This window comes from Alligator sinensis, unplaced genomic scaffold (assembly GCF_000455745.1).
Source record: "Alligator sinensis unplaced genomic scaffold, ASM45574v1 scaffold1229_1, whole genome shotgun sequence".
Taxonomy (NCBI): domain Eukaryota; kingdom Metazoa; phylum Chordata; order Crocodylia; family Alligatoridae; genus Alligator; species Alligator sinensis.
The window spans coordinates 278,360-295,990 of NW_005842843.1; the positions used below are offsets into that span (position 1 = coordinate 278,360).

Sequence of the window (17,631 nt, forward strand, 5' to 3'; positions counted from 1 at the left end):
GTAAAAATAAAACCCTATTACTGTTGAAGTTTTTCCACCACCCCACCTGCTTTACTTTACAGACTTTATACTTTACATCTCTTAAGTATGATAATCAGGGTGGAATAGTCTGCCTGCTTCTGTGAGCCCTTTTCTAATAATATAAATCCATTCTACAAGTATTAAAACTATATATAATATCCTATAAAATAATTCTATAGCTTTGTTAAGGCTCTGTTGAATTCCACTCATCTAATAGAGATGATATATTTAAGTTACTGTTACTTCTGTAGGAGGTTCAGTACATATACTGAGACATGATTTTCTAAAACATTTACCCTGTATGCAAAAGTTCTGATTTCTTTCACTACATAGTCAGCAAGCATTCAAGCTTTCTTAATTTTTTCTCATCTTGCCACAGACTTGCCTCTAGCCCAGGGGCAAGCAATTATTTCAGGTGGAGGGCCACATGACAGGCAGCAAGGAGCAGATAAATATTAACTTCCTCAATTTTTTAGGGGCCCCGCGGGCTGGATAGAATGGCCTGGCAGGCTGCATCCGACCCACGGGCCGCATTTTGCTCACCCCTGCTCTAGCCTGTGAATTCCAGCCACAAACTTGAGATGACATGAGAAGCTAAAGTTTTTTAAAGGATGACATTATTTATTCACTGGAAGATGATTTCATTAATACAGACTTCTTTGCCCAGTTGCATCTCAGGCTCTTCCAGAAAAACAAGTACAATACAATTCAGATTTCTGTAATGCAGGAAACAGAGTCAAGGTATGAATCAGTTCAGCCTAAATTCTACCCTTGGAAGTTACTTGCTTTCACTGTGTGAACTATACTGACTGGCAGAGATTAATTGGCATAGTTTTGTAGAGCTGTGCTTGTGATAAGTGGGGCAGAAAGATGCATCCCTCTGCTTGGGAATCACAGCCTAGAACCTTCTGAAAAAGCAAACTGGCATTTTTCAAAAAGTAAGCTGGAGTCATTCCTTTCTTTCAGTTGAGACAGTAGCAGCACCCAAGATATGGAAGGCCTAAGTCCAACAAGGAGATTTTAAACCCTTTGCACAGGACACTTCCCAGGTGCCCTAACCACCAGCTTTTATATTGTTTTGTCTGAGGGTAGTCTCCACCCACCCCCTGTGGAAAGTGTTAAGCTGCATAGAAAGGAATTCAAGATTCATTGGACCAGACAGTATAAGCAGGAGAAAATGTTTGTAGCCTCAAAGCTACACAGTGGAGGAAGACCTGAGTTCCATTCCCTGCTCCAAGGTTTAAATGTTTTATGTAATGACTGTTTCACGATGATAAATTCTTAATTCTGAATTAAACTCTAGATTGCAAATTAAAATACCCATGCAAGCAACAGAGGCCAGTTCAATAAACCATTGAGATATACAACCCATGTATTTAAAGGCCATAACCAATAGGGCTGTGTGAAGTTTTGGTCACCAATTCGATTCAGAGGAGATTCAGCCCGATTCAGCGGCCAAATTCTGAAACTGAATCCAATTGGAAGCCTCAGATTCGATTTGGAAAGATTCAATGATTTGGCCATACACACAGCTTTATATGTTTTTTTTCTATATACTTCAAGGTGCCAGGCGTGGCTCATGAACACCGAGATGATGGGGCAGATGCAGCATCCCACGGGAGCACGGGGGGGGTGAATCCCCAACGTGCTTGGTGGTGGACCCAGAAGTGGTCCAGAAGTACTTCCGGGTCTGCCACAGAGTGTGCAGGGGACCCCCGCTCCCACTCAGTGACTAGTGGCTTCTGGGTTTGGGGGGGGGCACCCAGGGTCCCCCCACAGCCAATTGCCAACCTGGGAGGATACAGGAGGGGCTCCCCCATGTGCTCGGCAGTGGACCTAGAAATGGACCAGAAGTATTTCCAGCCCAATTCTGGGTCTGCCGCCAAGCACACGGGGGGGCCCACCCACACTCCCGTGGGATGCTCCATCTGCCTTACCATCTCAGCATTCACAAACTGCACCTGGTACCTTGAGGTATGTAGGAAAAAAACCACAGCTGTGTCTATGGCTGAATCACTGATTCTCTGAATCGGAATCGAATCTTCAGATTCAGATTTGGCTGAATCGAATCAGGACAGTGATCCAAATCAGTGAATCAAATCACTCCTCCGAATCAGAATCAAATACTGCCCGCTTTGCACACCCCTGATAACCAACATCTCTCTCTGAACAAATGAGATTTAGAGTTTGGTTGCTTTCCAAACACTGTTTGGGAAATGAGCCCTAGTGGTGTCATTTTCGTTTTACATATTTATATCACAGAATCCCTCCTTATATGCAGCTTTCACTTCAACTAAATACTCAAAGCATGTTGCAACTTCGGTAGTCCAGGAAGCCTTTTTAGTCCTGTGTTTCTATCATATGTGCATATTTAGGATCATACGATAGTAGGGCTGTAAGGGACCTCACAAGTTCATCTAGTTCAGTTCCTGCTCAAGGCAGGATCAGCCCTGAATAAGTTATCCCTCCTGTAATAACTTACAGAATTACTAAAAGAAACAAGCACCAGCCTTGAATCATTTTACTGACATGGGGATTCATTCTCTAGCCAAAAACCTCAAGTAAATAGTTAACAACAGGTTCCCAAAGTTTAACTTTGTATGTGCAAACTTTGTGTGTGAACATTCAAGAGTGCCCCTGTCTGTGCATCACAAGTGGCAGATGCTTGGAAAACACCTAAACTATTCATGAACCTTTGCCAAAAGCTCTTTGCATGCCTTCCAGTTCCTATTTCCTATTCACACACATCATTTCTCCTTGCTGTCGGATGTTGTTGTTTGATTAGTGAAAAACAGCAATTCCCAATGAAGGTGCCACAGCAATGTGAAGTGCCTTGGGGTTCTTTTAAGTGTGTTGGACAGAGCTGTGCAATATTAGCACTGTTAAGAATGCAAATACCTACACATCATTCACAAGATAAATCCAGAGGTTTCAAATAAGAATCTAGTGTCAAAAATCTCTTGTGGTTGTTTTGGGGTCTTTGCAACAGAATTACTCTATTATTTTTCCACAATCAAAAACCAAGAGAAAGGTAAGATCTGACATTTTCTGAAGGGTATCTTGAGTCTACCGAGGGGTGCCTTGACTCTAATAAAGACTGACAACCACTCATGTAAGCAATATTTTTACAGTGACAAGTTTATGATTAATGTGTCAGTACCCAAATTGGGAAAAGTGATTTTGCAGTAAACCAGATCTTTGTTTGCTTCTTTGTAGTCAGTATCCTTTCTGTATTTGTGACTGGAATTTTCTTGCCATTAATAGTAAACGCATCAATTTAACGATGAACAGTTCCATAATTATACCCGTCTAAAATGTACTTACAGATTTTGCTTAGGCCACAGTTTATACCCATCACAAAGAGTTTACGATGTACTAGATTTACCATTTTTGGCTAGGGTACTTTAAGAATTTATGTAGCACAAAACAAACCAGAGAGAGATTTTGAAGCTCTCTGCTAAGAGCTAGTCAGATTTTATTTGTATTTTAGTATTTTTACCTTCCCAGCATAAGAGGAAAAAGTGAATTGAAACTGTTTTATCAACGTCCTGCTACTTATTCAAGAAAATGGAAGTTGTAACAGGGTTTCAGAGATTCAAAACTGATTTGCATTGTCTAAATTCAAACAATTGGCATGACTAAAAGCTGAGAAGAAAAATTACTGTGGATATGCATTGCAAATCAAACTATGAACACAAAGAAACAAATAGTTAAGAAGTCATTGCTTACAATCCTTTACTTACAATCATGCCACTTGAATGTCTGAAACAGTCATAACATGGCATAATTGCATTCCGAGATGACCTTATGAAAATAATTGCAATTAATTTACTTTGTATTTTAGAATCATTTGCAGAAGCCTAAATCCAGATTCCAGGATGCTGAAAAATCCTAGATTTTGAAATAAATCCTACATTTCTATATCCTAAACAAAAAATATTATTTGATCTCAACATGCATTTTGTATCTAGAAAGTAGAACTTACTTTAGAAATCAGAAAAGTATCCAGTTATGTGTACTCTTGGAAGAGAGAAAAAAAAAAAAATTTAGCAAATTATACTGGTATGGAAAAAGAAAAAAATTAAATTTTAACCTCTTTTTACAATATATATCAAGGACCAATGTAACTGTTGTTTCCCTGTTATGTAGAATGTAAATTACTAAATTAAACTGTTAATATATTTACTATTATTACAAATCAATGGTTTGCCTAGGCTAACTGAACTCCTATAGTACCATTCAGGCACATGTGTGTACACGGTCAGAGTAGTCATGTAAACAGCAAGGTAAATACAACCAGTGTTTCACTTAAGCTTTTTATATTCAGCAGAGATAGTATAATGAGTTAACTTTACAGTGCAATCTAAATGCAAATAAGAAACAAGTTTAACAGTTCAAAGTTTCTTACTAGAATTCTTAAAGCATGAGAGGAAACGAGGAGAAAAGCTTAAGAGTTTACTGCAGTCCTGAGCACCAGTTCATCTTAAAAATTTACAGGAGTGGTTAGCAGTGAATACCACCAGATTTTTGCCTGTCCCAGTCACTCTGACTGTTATAAGGCTGTCATAAATGACTGCAACAGAACCCAATTGAGGACGTACAATCAGCAACAGCAGATTGTTGTAAAGCTAAGTACATTTTACTATCTCCAAAATGCAATCCTCTACTCTTACTGAGAATTTCAAAGATACAAATGTAATCAAGTTATTTGGCCTGTACATGGCAAACAGCAGTTAAATGTGTAGACAATGGCTAAAGCTTTTGTCACTAAAATCGCATCTTGTGCAATAACCCTGTTGACCATTAAATACAATTTTAAAACTGAAGACAAAATAGCTGCCCAAAAAACGCAGCACTGAGAGCACTTTAAGACCTCAGTCTCTCCATTTCCTCATTGTTTAAGTTCCCTTTAGATCCAGGTGGTACAGCTAATTAAGATGTGCTTAACTTGTAATATTTTGTATAGAATTACATAAGGCATGATCAGTACGTCACAAAAAATAAACTACTAAAAATAAATGAACTCTCATTTCCAAGGAAGCAAAATTTCAAGAGGAAGTGGAAGTTCTATAAACAGTTAGCCACACTAGCTGCTTACAGATATGAAAACAAACAAAACCACTTTACTTTCAGCCTGGTGTGCCCCTGCACTGAGCAGTGTGCGCGCCCAGAAGAGGCACTGAATTAGTTTGACCTGGCTCACCCCACCTCTCTATAGATCAGGCACTTCAGTGGGACTTTTTGGCACTTTTCTCCAATGGTTGATTGAGATGGCTATTATATAAAAGCACCAAAAAACCCCGCTGAAACACTCAATCTATAAAGCTGGGGAGCCGGGTCAAACTAATGCACTTTCTTTTCTGGTAAAGCTCTGTTTGTTTGTTTTCACAACTCAGCAGCCACTAAGGCCTACCCTGACATGTTTCAACAAGGCCCACACACCATCTGAGGAGAGCAAATGTACTTTAAAACTATTTTGAACATCTAAACAAAAGCCATTTAATAAGAAAACTGCCAATGTTTTCAGACTCTGCATTCATGTACACTATTCATAATAAGTCTGCTATAATAGCTTTTTTTTAACATTTAATTCTATTGAATTTGGAACAGTTCAAACACCATTAAGCAGCACTCATGGAACTTGAGTTGTTGCAAATCTGCAAATAGCTTAAAGTAAGCATTGGAGAAAGGGGTGAAATTCAACCACAGATTTTTCACCTCTGAGGTGAAACCCAAATGAATGGATGAAAGGAAAGAGTCTCGTGATGAGACAGACTATGATCAAACTATAACAAATGTAGGAAGGGTTCTATTTTCAAAGCATTTGAAATACTTTAGATAGGAAAGTAAACAAGATTATAATATGTTCTGTAGTGTAAATATGAATAGTATTAACATGAGGTATAATCTGTAAGCAATAACCACAAATGTGTCCAGATATAAACCGCTATGTGCTTTACAATAGGCAAGAAAAAGTTATATTCAGACTCTGCTATTCTTTTGAGAAGCTGTAGATAGAAGAGCAGAAATGTTTCTTTGCCTATATCAGACAGAACACATCCCCTCAGCAATGCCAACAAGCCTCCATCGTTACAGAAAGGCAAGTCTAGAAAATACTTGACCATCTCCTACGTAGCAAGATTACAGTTTTGATAACATAGTCAATCTATCCTTTTGACATTACTAACACTGTAGTTACATTTAATATTTGGATATACACACACCAGAATTGTTAGCAGTACATATGCACATCCAAAAGCACAAGTAAATCTTTTAAGCAAGAGTACTCTTCTTTAAAAGACAGAGCCAAGATTAGGATTAAGCTACACTACATGAAGCTTCCTGCAGGATTCTAAATTTAAGGTATTAAACTCAGAAATAAGGCTAATGTTGCTACTTCATTAGAAAATGGCTTGTGTTAAACTTCACTCATTTTTAATCAGATATCTGAGGATTGTAATCCAATGATTGTTTAGCAGCAGTTTTACAGAACTGTAAATTCTTTTATTAACAGGCATTATAAACAGATAATGCTACTTTTATTTAAAAACCATGAGTGCCACATTGATGAATATACAGCTCATGAATAACTTAAAGTACTTTCCATATTAAAAAGCAACAACACAGCAAAGTGTATACTAAACAAAGCTATAAGGATACATGATTGAAGTGTGTAAAATGATATATACAGTACATAATTATGTTAATTATGTGTTCAGTACAGTTTTCTGTACCAAATTCCCTTCATGCCTCACTTTCCCCAGACACTGAGTTCTGCACTTCTTCTTCCAAAATTGGTACAATCAGGTTATCCTTGGACATCAGATTATATTTCATTACAAATTTAGTGAACCGGTGACACAAGAAGGTTTCATTCTGGAAATGGAAAAAAAATCTTATTTAAAAGTCCAACAAAATGCATTCTGATATATGCAGAGAAGAAATTTCTCAAACTGAAGCATGGGAAGTTTGTAATGAAAAAAAATCCTGGTGGATTAATAATGGTACCCTTGGTTTTGTAAGTTTCAGGAACATATAAAGCTTCCACATAACTAAAGAATGCCATCAGGCATTATACATATTTACATTTTGCATTTCAATTAGGAAATTTGGTTTGGACTAAATCATGGTGCATTATTCAAAGTCAAAATCTAACTCAAGATAGTGACCTAAACTATAGTAGTGTGGTTTCCTCTATGCATAATCTTCCCTAGCTCAAGAAACTAAACCATCTCCCAAATGGCTTGATGGACCTGCTAAACATTGTACTACAATTCAGGCTTCTACTGCCACCCACTCCTCTTAACCTCCCCTTCCAATCTGAAGGCACAAATTCTTCACAATATAGAATTTCTCAGTTGTTACACGTGTTATGATTTGTACACTTCTTGGCTAGAAGTGTACTTTGTAGGAAGTGTTACAAAATGATACAACAGTTGCAGAAGAGCAATGCTGGGCATAATTATAAAGAGTATTAATACAGAAAGTGCTCAAATACTTACTTCATATTCATCAAATATCTGACGATGATGAAAATAAGCATGTGAAAATATTCTGTAAATCCTACGGCACACTGATCCTAATTTGGCTACAGAAGATTCCTTTATGCTAACCCTGTAAGCAGCAAGTCAAATGTCAGAAAGTATTCAGTTTGACAAACCTAAAGAAATCAGCACACAAACATTTCTGAGTAAATACTTGTATGTAAAATTACTTTTTTGCTACACCAGATTAAATAATCCTGCATGGAAATGTCACCCATTAGTTTTTATAGACGACTGATGTTTTTAATATTTATTCACTGCTGAAAGCATTTAGTAAAAGGAAAAAAAAATAGCGAGTTGGCTCCTTCTGCAAGCTTTCAGTCTAGTTGGGGCTAGATTCCTCATTTCTGACATGGGGAAATGCCAGGTCCACCTCTCACCCCAACCAGATCACTTGACTACATGGAGGTTCCTCCTCAGAGGGACAAGCTTTTATTTTTCTAGTCAAGTTTCCATAATCTGGTATGGAGGTTACCTTAGGAATGTACTTGATGTGCACTGCGCTGTCCCTATTTGTGAAGCCATACTAGCTTGCTGCAGGTTTTTTATAAACAGACTATAGTGCTGGCAGGTATCTTGAGCCATTGCCATTCCTTCCCTCTACCTAGGCATGATTCTCAACTGGCAGCCTAGTGCTTTGGGATACAAATGGGGAGAGGGTGGGGAACAACTACATAATTAGATTGAAAATATATCCTCTTAGAAATATGCATCTTTTCTCAAAGCTGCTATTGACAGGAGCTTTTCAATTGTGGATAGATTGCCACATTTAAATTTTCTAGTATATTGTATTTTATGTTTTACTATTTTTAGTATACTATGTTACCTAGCACTGGAATGCTGCACTGCAAACAAAATCTTCTAATTAACATGAAGTGACTTATTTTTTTAAAGATTTTTACCTGCTGGGGAAATATTTATTGCTATTCAGAAGACATGCAGCCCCATCAAGTGTATGCCTGGTGTAGTCTATGGCAGGGCACTATAAGAAATTTAGAAAAAGAAGGGTAAGGCACTACATCTTTTTTAAAGCATAATTATTGAAGGGATACAACGCAGAAGTCCTCTGTCAAAAAGAGCAAAATTAAGAACCCTCTCTACAAAGAACCATCCCCAGAAATTTTGTATGAAAGAGGAAACAAACTGGAAAAGCAGAAGTACCAGAGACTATGAGTATTTTGACTGTCATTATCCTGCCTCATACACAAAAGCCAGTCCTGGTTTGTATCATAGCTGACCAAGCCAGAAAAATAATTTATTATCCAATATATTTTTAAAAATGAAAAACATATGGATGCTCACAAAGTATTCAGGAATGGGAGGGAAGCACTTTCATCATGTAGTATCAACAGGATTAGTGATATATCTCACTTACTGAGAAGTATTTCAAACGAGTTTAACACCCCATAAAAGGGATTTTTCTGATTTTCTGTATTTAACTGAACATTATTGGCCTTAGGTCCTAGAAAAAGAATTCGAAGGTTATGTATATTTCAATCAGTTCTGGTCTGACAATTTACCTTTCAAACTATATTAAAACCACTTGAGAGCATGCCAAGATCAATTCCAGTTAACATTTTGTACTTTTTTTCCTTTTCCTATTACACCTATTGAACCTCAAATGCTAGAGATAAAAGATACATATCATTAGTACTAGAAGAAACACATGAAAGCATCAATCACAAGCTAACTGTATTCAGTGGGGACAGAGGACAGTCCTTAGTTCACCCACACACACAGTTGGTACTTAAAAAATACCGTTTTCCCAAAGCCAAGAAAAATGACGACTGAAACTGGGGAGGGAAAAAAGAAAAATATATACATTAATTATTTTTAAGAAGCCTATAAGATGACCAAAAACATTATTTCATAATCAAGGAGGGCAACTAGCTAAAAGCCCAATCTAGTTCAACAGCAATATGAATGCAGCCATTAAAAAAAATGAGAGCAACTTGGTAAAATGGTAAAAAGAAGAAACAGCTACCAATCAAAACAAAGTCAAGTGAAACAAATTGATAATGCAAGCTAAAGACGTCACAGAAAGACCCATAACTAGCAGAGCTAGACAAAATTAAGTTTTGTTTTGTTTTAAAGTACTTAAAAAACAAAACATTAGCAATGAGTAAAGACTGTAAAACAACTAGTAATTATATAGAAAAAGAGAGAAGTGTTCAATAAAAATTTTGTCCTATATTTGAAAAGATGTGGGATGATAAGCTTATGTCACATGAGGATGATGACATACTTTCCAGCCTATTACTGAATAAAGAGATGATGTTACTTAACATTCTCCTAGGGATAAACATTTTCAACTCAGAAGATGTGGAGAGCCTGGATCCAAGAATCTTGAGATAACTGGCTGAGTAGAACTAGGGCTCAACAATGTTCATTTTTAAGAAAACTTTGAATAATGTAGAAATTCCAAAAAGCTGGAAGAATGCTAGTGTTTTAGTAGTATCCAAACAAGGCCAGCATGATGTAAGTACTTACACCAGTTATTCTGCGATCGGTTCAGGAAAACAAATCCAATTTTGTTCTAAACTTTCTTAAAAACCAACAGGACCATGTCAGAGAAGCTGGAAAATGAAGGGGTTTCTATTGCCAAAGAAAAATAACACAGTTTTATGCTTCCAGGATTTCATCCATATGAAGAAAAAGCAATGGTCTGCACCATTGTAAAGAACTCTTCCCCTGCTCTTCTTTTCTTAGGGAGTATATGGAAAACAAGCAACCCTTCAATTTAGCTAATGCCTCTCCCCACCCCAAGCACACATGTTCCCTGAAACAAAATATTTGAGTCTTTACAGGAAGTATTTCCAAAGACATCCTCACCTCTTTGGGAGTTTTATGGGCAGCACAAAGAAAAATCCATTGCTCAGTTGCTGTCATCTGAGTACATGTGTCTGGGTGGCACTCACTCTGTTGAAATAATTGTTCAGTTAATTAAAAAATGCCAACAGTTAAAGCAAGATTTATTATTATGTTTAAACATTTTTAATTCCTTAAAAAGTAAAAGAAAAAATAAATCCTAAACTACTTGATCAACTGAAGTCTTCTAGCATCCTAAAGCTATGTTTCTAAAAATCACTGGCAACCACAAATGCATGAGCTAAGAGTTAGAAATCTCTGAAAACTAGCTTTATAGTTTAAATACAAAAACAACCTGGTCTTTAACACAGGTGTAAACAAAATTTAAGAACACAAAAAGAGTTACCTGAAGCTTGACAGCAAGTCCATTGAGCTCGAGACAAAATTGTCTAAAAATGTAAATGCAACAGGGTCAAAACTAATGAACAGTTTCCCTACTGGAAGCATTATAACAACAAAGTGTTAAATGTTTTGATCAGTTTATAGTACATGGGTATATTCTAGGGCAGAAAAAGTAGAAGAGGAAAAAACAGCTATTAAAAATAATTTCAACTGGTATCACATAGTTGAGAAAACATGCAAAATACACTGGGAAGAGTGCATGCAGTAAGAACAAAAGCAAGGGAAGACTAAGGTGACAGGAATACAAAAAGAAGAAAGAATATTTAATCTATTATTTATTCAGAACAAGTCATGTACCTGTATTCTAATTTTTATTTGTCAAATTGAATTAAGTTTTTCCTCCTATAGGAAAGTCTACATTTTACTTATTTGCCTTTGCTATTACTTCTTGATCGGAAAAAATGTAAATGTCCTTAAATACAGCAGGCAGGCATGGTTCTTTAGGTAGATGTGATATCTTTTATTAGACTGAGTAGCTGGGAAAAAGTTCTTTGCAAGCTTTCAGGCTCAATTGCCCTTCTTCAGGCACAGAAAGTCTCTCTTTTTTCCAGCTACTCAGTTGGTCTAATAAAAGATATCACATCTACCCAAAGAACCTTGCCTGCCTATGTCCTTAGACCAACACAGCTACAACCAAAAACCCATCTTAAATACAGCAACACTATAAAAAAAAAGTGATTCCTTTCCTTAAATCAGTCCTTTTGCCACTTTTACTGTTAATTATGTTGCTTATGTTATTGTGTTACATAGCCTGAAATCCAATTTTGTGGACTCAGCTGCACTCCTAATCAGCCAAGATGCTGGACTGGGACTTCCAGGAATACCACAACTTAAGCCAGCTGGAGCTGATGTGTTACAAAGGAGCTACAGGGGAAAACTGATAGCCTCACTCTCAGGCATGTCCTCATAGCTAATTTAAATGTTCAGTGCTTAGGGCATACTAATTAAGATATAATTTTTGTAACTGTCCATGGTACTTCAAAAATAGGACTCAGGCTTCTAGGAGTCTGTATGGCCATATTAAAATAAGTGCTCAACCTCTACAAATTATAGTCTCCTAATTAGAGATTATTAAGCCTGAAAGAAAAATGATCAGCTTAAAAAAAAAAACAACCCCCCCCAAGTAGATCAAAATAAGTTTGGGAAGGATAAAATTACCAGATCAAATTTATTCTTATTCCTGAAAAAGTAGTTGATAGAATTAAACAAGTAAAACTAAGAGGGGCAGAAAAAACCCTATTTTGTTTTCCTGGACACTGTAATACTAAATATAGCAAAATAATACAAAAACCAAAACAGGAAAAAGAGGAAATGGTAAGCAGAATATTGAAACTATTCTACAATAACATAAAAAACAATAACACAGATGCTACTTATGTCTCTGAGGTATCCAGTTTAAACCATAAAACAGCTATGACACAAAAGAGAAGGCAAAAATGTTATCCTAATAATTTAATTCCTCTGAAAAAACTGGAACAATAACTGAGAACATAATGTTTAACATAAGGTGAGAAATATGTAGTCTTTGTGGCTAAAACAAAATTTTGGATTTAATACTAGAAAGTCCAGCTATTTCTGACATATGATTAAAGCTGGAGAGCTTCTAAAATCTGGCTATTACAACAGTCATACAGTAAAGTCAGGTTTATCACTTCAAGGAGAGTGATAATTATGACTAATTATCCAGGGGTGACTAATAAGCAGTAGCTGGCCATTTGATATTTTTCATAGTATGCATTTTGCAGGTTCTCAAGCTAAAGTAAAGAAAAAATACACTAAAAATTCCGAGTACAAATGATATGCCCTTGGTCTTGCTATGTGCCAAAGCATGATTACATAGATAGCACACAGTTTCTTACTACAAAAATTCAGAGTGCTCACTAATTAAGAATTAGAGTGATTGTGATAGAGTAAAATAAGTAGTCAGAGATTTCTGCTATGCACACTTATATGCACGCATCACCAAAATAAGATAATTCTCTAAAATGAAGCAGTTGATCATCTGTGTCAGGGGTTTTTAACCTCTTTTAATAAGTGTACCCCTGATGGCCGGACATGGAGTAGGTGGGAGAAAGGGAGGGGGATGATGCACTGCTAAATGCGGAGCAGTGTCAGCGTGGGGTGGTGGATGGCAGTAGCGCCCGTCACTACGTGCAAGCTCCCCACCCCCCTGCATCCGACCACCCAGGCGGTGCCTGTGCGGCCCACAAAGGGGCGCCACTGCCCTCACCCTGCCCCAGCCCTGCTCCTGGGAGGCGGCAGCGCAGGGTGGTGGGTAGCGGCACTCCGTCCCCACACACCCGTGAGTAACCCCTAGGGCCTTCCTGTATAGGTCTTGGATACTCTTCAGCTTTTCTGGTTCAACAATGCTTTGAGCATTAGCTGACTTAACAAGATCCTACTCAGGAAGGGATAGCCTTTTAAACTTTTACACATATTTTTGGAAGCAACTGATAAAGCTTTAACAGATTATTAAATATCCATAGTGTTTTGTGTACAAACCAACAGGAACCTGGCAGGAATTCAGTACATTCATTAATAAGACCATAGTAACTGCTTTTTTCTAGCAACTGATTAACTAAATTTTAGTTTGGAAAAGGAATTCAACAAGTAAAGAAGAAAATGCTATGCAAATTCACTGCTGTTCTTTCAGTCCAAAATACATTGACACATTCTTTGAAGCAAACTAAAAATATATTTTTTAAACAAGACAAACACTAAAATACTCAACATGCCAAATCATTAAACACAGTTGGGAGTTTAAGGGAATAGTCACAAATATGACCTCATAACTTGACAATAAATTAATCTTAAAAGGTTTAACAGTACCATGTTCTGTAGATATAACTTTTTACAGAAACATAACAAATATATTTATAATATGAAATTCAGACCATTATAAAGATTCCTATTAATACAATTCAAGAAGCTGGGTTTCCAGATCCTGTATTTTGACAGAAACAAAAATTCTCACCTTAAATGCTCGTATTTCCACACACCTTCATCCTGGCCTTCAGGAGGTTCAAGAATTTTGTCAATGTTGGAACAGTCTGCCCTTATATTTTGTTGGATATACTGAGAAGAAAGATTAATAATTTCTAAGTATCCTTCAAAAATTCTAGGACTCCATATTTAGAACTGGCCCCTTACTGTTAGCTCTTTGGACCTCTCAGATTCACAGAGGATAAGAGAAAGGCAAATAGCAGTACATCTAACTAGAAAAACAGTTAAACTGACAGACTAAAGTAAAAGAACAAGAAGAATTATGGTAGGTAGAAGAAGATGGCCCAAGATACAGCAAGTAAATAATAAAATATCTTCACTGAATGAAAAATAGTAAGAGAATGAATAAAGCCTTTGCTTTTAAGTTTGATTGGTGAAACTGTACATTATTTTGTAAAGCTAAACTGGTAGCAGCCAGAGAACATGCCCTATGGCCTTTTCCATATTAAAAAGATCACAACTACTTGGAGAATTAAACATGGAAAATATTTCTTAGAAGTAAAGATACCTGTTGAACAGCAAGCGTGCTGTCCATTTCTTCAAAGGATTCATCAGGCCAGTTGTAAAAATCCTATGAAAATAAAAGCAAGGTTTAAATCAATTTAAGAAGGAACGTGGGGGAAGAGAAACATGTCTGTTGCAGCTAAGGACTAAACAGAATCAGTGTTGACCTTCATAGATCTGTAAGATGAAGCTTACAATAAAGGACGTATATAAAATTATTTCATAATGTTTTGAAATGGAAGCTGATGCTTTGCCTGACTTGACCAACTGTTGTTGTTAATTACCTCCATACCTGCTGCTGTAATCCTTTCCTGTACTGTTTGGCTCTAAACATTTAGTTTGCTTCCACAATTCTACACACTAAAAGGTATCAGAAAAGGACTGAAGACCCCAAAGGAAAGTCCAAGTTCTACAGAGAACTCTATTGATGACTTTGGACAGGAGTGGGCAAGTATTTGGTCTGGAAAGCCACTTAATGAGTTTTGGTGACCTGTTGAGGGCAGGGAAGGAGGAGCAGGAAGATGCTAATTGATCTGCCAAGAGCCTGAAGGAAGGCTGTGTCCAGCACTGTTTCACTCTGGCAGCTGGGGCCACACTGACTCATCCCCTCCCCAATGCAGGCATGCCCTCCCCCACACCCCAGCTTGCTGTTGGTGCTGTGTAGTCCTGACACCATGGCCATCAACAACCAGAACTGCATGGGACAGGGTGTAATGCAGCATGTCATATAGCTGCCCCTCCCACCCGCCCGCTGCAATGAGCCAGGCCACATCTGGAAAGTCAGAGGCCCGCCCTGAGTGGAGCCCCTCCACCCCACAACACCAACGGAGAGCCAGATGTAGGGGGTGGAGGGGAAGCAGAGAAGTCTGCATGCTGTGTGGTCAGGCCCAACCCCAGCTGCAGCAGAACAACACAAGGCACAGCCCTCCCTCCTCAGGTTCCCACCAGCGAGCCAGATATGGTCCACCAATTGATCTTTTTTTGGCTACCCAGTTTAGGAACACAGGAAAGTATGGCTGGAAGAGACCACATGAGGTCATCTAGTCCAGCCACCTTCTCAAAGCCATCCCAGCCAAGTGTCTGCCAAACTTGCTTTCAGGTTTCCAGGGATAGAGATTCCACAGGTTCTCTAGGCAGCCTGTCCCAATGTCTGACCACCCTCATAGTCAGGAAGTTCTACCTAATCTCCAATGTAAGTTTCCTCTGCAGCAGCTTAAGGTCATTTCTTATAGTGTAGTCCTGTATGGCCACAGAGAACAGTCTCTCTCCATTCTCTCTATAATCACCCTTCAAATGTTTGAAGACTTACCAAATCCCTCCTCAGTCTTCTCTTCTCCAGACTAAATAACCCTCATTCTTTCAGCTTTTCCTAATTTTTTTTCCCTAAATCATGCTTCTCAGGCCCCTAATCATTTTTGTCACTCTCCACTGGACTCATTCCAACTTATCCACATCCTTCTTGAAGTTCAGGGCCCAAAACTGAACACGGGTACTCCAGGTGAGGCCTTACAAGTGCTGAAAGAATCACTTCCCTTGATTTGCAAGTGACACTGCTGTTCATGCAAACCACCATACTGTACTGTTTGTTTTTCTTGCAAAAGGAACACTTTTGTGTCTCCTATTCAACTTATGGACCACAAAAACACCAGGTCCTTCCCCAAATTACTGCAGCCTTGTCAGTCATACTCCAGTCTATATTTGTGCACACAATTATTCCGTCCCAAGTGCAAGACTTGCCCTTGTTGAATCTCATGTGATCAATTCTGGATAATTTATCCAGTCTATCCCGGTCATTCTGGACAATACGCTTACCCTGCAAAATGCCTGCAGCTCTATACAACTTGGTGTTGTCCTCAAATTTGCTAAGCACATACTCAATCCCACTGTCCATACACAACTGCAATAAATCAATACCCACTCACGTATTTAAGATGTGCTGCTGCAGTTACAGGTACTCCTTGCTTAATGTCGTAATTGCGTTTTTGAAAAATGCGACTAAGCAAAACGATGTTAAGCAAACCCAATTACGCCACAGTAGTTACCCTACCATCAGGTAGCAGCCAAACAGCGTTATAACTGAACATTGCACGACTTTAAATGAGTATGTTCTCTAATAGATCAGTGATGTAATAACAAAACAACATTAACCGGGATGACATTATGTGAGCAGTACCTGTACCATCTATGGGTTGAGATGTAGTATTTAGGTAACTACTGAGGTGACAAACACACTTAATCACTCTTTTTTTGGCCTACTCAATACCCCATCTTCATTTTTAATTGACTGTATTAATTTAATTGACGTCAGTCCTTACCATCATTTGGTACTTTAGATGGTACGAATAAGCTGTCTAATAAGTAGTCCCCACATACAAAGTAGCTATGTTTCAGAAGTGGATAAAGTAATTCACATACACACAATTTTTACGGATGAAAGGACATGTAAACTGATTGTATATGCGTGTTCACTGAGATTTAGCAATTAAGATTCTCTTGTTACTTGGGATGTCAGAATAGACAGGTTTACAGCATATACAGCAGCAGTTGTGGGAGACTGACTGGATGACTCAATAGGCGTTTTCCAACAAGCCAACTCTTATGAAACTAATCCTCTGGACAAAGGAACAAATCAATGGTATTCAGCAGCTATGTCTACATGCTATATCTATTAATTATTTGAACAAACTAAAACTAAACACAGCAGTTGCATCACATTTTCTTTTTTAAATACTGAAAATCCTAAAAACAGTTTTCACCTGCTTGACTTAATACAAGGCAACTTGTTCAGAACAGCTGAAAATTAGTAATTCCCAAAGATCTAGCAAAAAGGCCTTTTTCTCCAGATGCTTGTTTCACTAGTTCTGCCTTTGTGTGACAGCAGAGGGAAGGACAGCGGGTCCCAGGCTGCTTTGGTGTTATGATACTTCTCACACGAGCAAAGCAAGAAGCTGCCCCACCACTTGCTTTCAAACCTTTATTACCAAAATGCAGGTTTTGGTGCCTGCACCTACACTCCTTCTTCCAGGCTGACCTGAATAAGCAAGCAGCAGGCAGGGGAGATCCGCACCCCGGGGACCTGCCTCAGGCCCCGCGAAAGCGCATAAGTCGCCTCAGCCCGAACGGCTTCAACAGCCGCTGTCAACAGCGCCGGCCATTGTCACCATCACATTTACTTCAGCAACCGGAGGACGAGCCAGGTGCGTCCGTCGAAGCAGCCCGCCCGGCCCGGCCCGGCCCGGCTCCACCTCCGGCGCCGCGGGGCTCGCTCGCCTGAGAGGAGCGCGGCGCA

The 17,631-nt window shown here is 38.4% G+C and overlaps 1 protein-coding gene across 2 annotated transcripts in view; it reads right to left on the reverse strand.

Annotated features, from left to right (window-relative positions):
- Positions 1–3,139: 3,139 nt before the first annotated feature.
- Positions 3,140–17,631, reverse strand: part of LOC102373015 (MOB-like protein phocein) — a 25,250-nt gene continuing 10,758 nt past the window's right edge. The window contains exons 1-8 of one of the 2 annotated variants that reach the window (XM_025191635.1): positions 17,374–17,495; positions 14,347–14,409; positions 13,810–13,910; positions 10,780–10,822; positions 10,398–10,484; positions 8,468–8,547; positions 7,524–7,635; positions 3,140–6,897 (exon numbers count right to left, since the gene is read on the reverse strand). In XM_025191635.1, coding sequence (XP_025047420.1) covers positions 6,766–6,897; positions 7,524–7,635; positions 8,468–8,547; positions 10,398–10,484; positions 10,780–10,822; positions 13,810–13,910; positions 14,347–14,373 — 582 coding nt within the window. In that variant the 5' untranslated portion in view covers positions 14,374–14,409; positions 17,374–17,495 and the 3' untranslated portion in view covers positions 3,140–6,765. Of the gene's footprint in view, positions 6,898–7,523; positions 7,636–8,467; positions 8,548–10,397; positions 10,485–10,779; positions 10,823–13,809; positions 13,911–14,346; positions 14,410–17,373; positions 17,496–17,631 lie in introns of those variants that run through there. The other variant, XM_006035470.3, reaches the window with a different exon arrangement.